The sequence below is a fragment of the Tupaia chinensis genome, unplaced genomic scaffold, assembly GCF_000334495.1.
Source record: "Tupaia chinensis unplaced genomic scaffold, TupChi_1.0 Scaffold143759_1, whole genome shotgun sequence".
Lineage (NCBI taxonomy): Eukaryota > Metazoa > Chordata > Mammalia > Scandentia > Tupaiidae > Tupaia > Tupaia belangeri.
Genome location: NW_006203608.1, coordinates 2271 through 3434, shown reverse-complemented (window position 1 = coordinate 3434; position 1164 = coordinate 2271). Strand labels below are relative to the sequence as shown.

The window sequence follows — 1164 nt, the reverse complement described above, 5'->3', positions numbered from 1 at the left end:
ATATTATAGAAGATTCTCTCCAAAACAAATGGATTTTTTTTTTAAGTTTAAATTGGGTTTTGTCTACAAAGGGGAGGGGACTCAGTCCTCGTTGACATCTTCTTCCAACATGGAGGCCAGGACTTTGCTCATTCCTTGCACTTCCTCTTAGCATGGATGTGTGTCCCCACCCTCTTTTTTTTTAATTACTTTTTATTTTATACATTTAATTCCTACACATCACTTTGCTTGTAATTTGAATTTATCCAGTGTGAATATACTTCACACCAGTCAAGTTGAGGATACAAAATATATTCTCATCAACAGATAATAACGCACTTCAGTGTCCCATAAATGTCCTGCCTTCTCTATTTTCTCCTTAATTTCTTTCCTTAAACTCACCTCTTCTTGATGAACTTGAGGGCTTGCTTCTCCTTGGCGACCTTGAGCAGCTCCATGGTACACTGCTTGTAGGGGGCAAAGCCACACACCTCCAGGATCATGCCACACACAAACCTGGTGTGATTGGTGAGGTGCCCGCAGCGGTGACTGTGCTCCAGCTTGCTTGTGTTCTGGATCACTTTGTGGGCCATGTTGAGGACCATGGCCATGAGGTAGCACAGAGACATGATTGAGGTTCTCCGATAGCTACTGATAGAGAAAAAACAAATGGATTTATTTCTGAAACAGGACTAGATTAAATGTCTTCTGCTACAACATACTAAAATAGAAAATGCTATATTAAAGGAACTTTATATATCTGGATTTTTGCCATAAGACATGTGTACTCACCAGAAAGAGAGAAAGAGAGAGACACAGAGAGGTGGAAAAATGAGAAATCACCCCCTGGGGAGATGGCCACACCATAATCCCTTCTCCTCCATTCTCCTCTTTGGATTTTGGGCATGCACACACATGCACCCAGTGTGTTTTTCAAACCACCAGATCAGAACTCAAACTGGGGAGATGGTTATGTGGGACACAGCACTTAAACCACCATGCCACCTGCTGGGCCAAGGACCTTTATATTTCTCAGGACTGCTTCTATAGTAATAGCTTAAATGTCCTAACATCTTTGATTTTGTTATTCCCCAAACTCATACCCCTGAAAAATTATCCAGGATTATTAGTCCTTAAGCAGGCTAAATTCCTAAGAATTTGATTATAATAAACACACATACACAA

At 40.7% G+C, this 1164-nt stretch overlaps 1 protein-coding gene across 1 annotated transcript; it reads right to left on the bottom strand.

The window, feature by feature from the left end:
• Positions 1–128: 128 nt before the first annotated feature.
• LOC102498886 (60S ribosomal protein L36-like) lies at positions 129–608 on the bottom strand. Its single transcript, XM_006164961.2, has 2 exons — positions 382–608; positions 129–171 (listed from the first exon to the last, which is right to left on the bottom strand). Exons 1-2 carry the CDS (start codon positions 606–608, stop codon positions 129–131), a joined length of 270 nt encoding a protein of 89 aa, XP_006165023.2.
• Positions 609–1164: the final 556 nt, after the last annotated feature.

What these genes read in the sequence shown, in the direction of transcription:
- LOC102498886 (XM_006164961.2), bottom strand. Translation starts at nt 608, where the DNA reads ATGTCTCTGTGCTACCTCATGGCCATGGTCCTCAACATGGCCCACAAA. An exon ending in CTCAAGTTCATCAAGAAGAG is followed by an intron (nt 172 to 381) that starts GTGAGTTTAAGG and finishes AAAAAAAAAGAG; the next exon opens with GGTGGGGACACACATCCATG.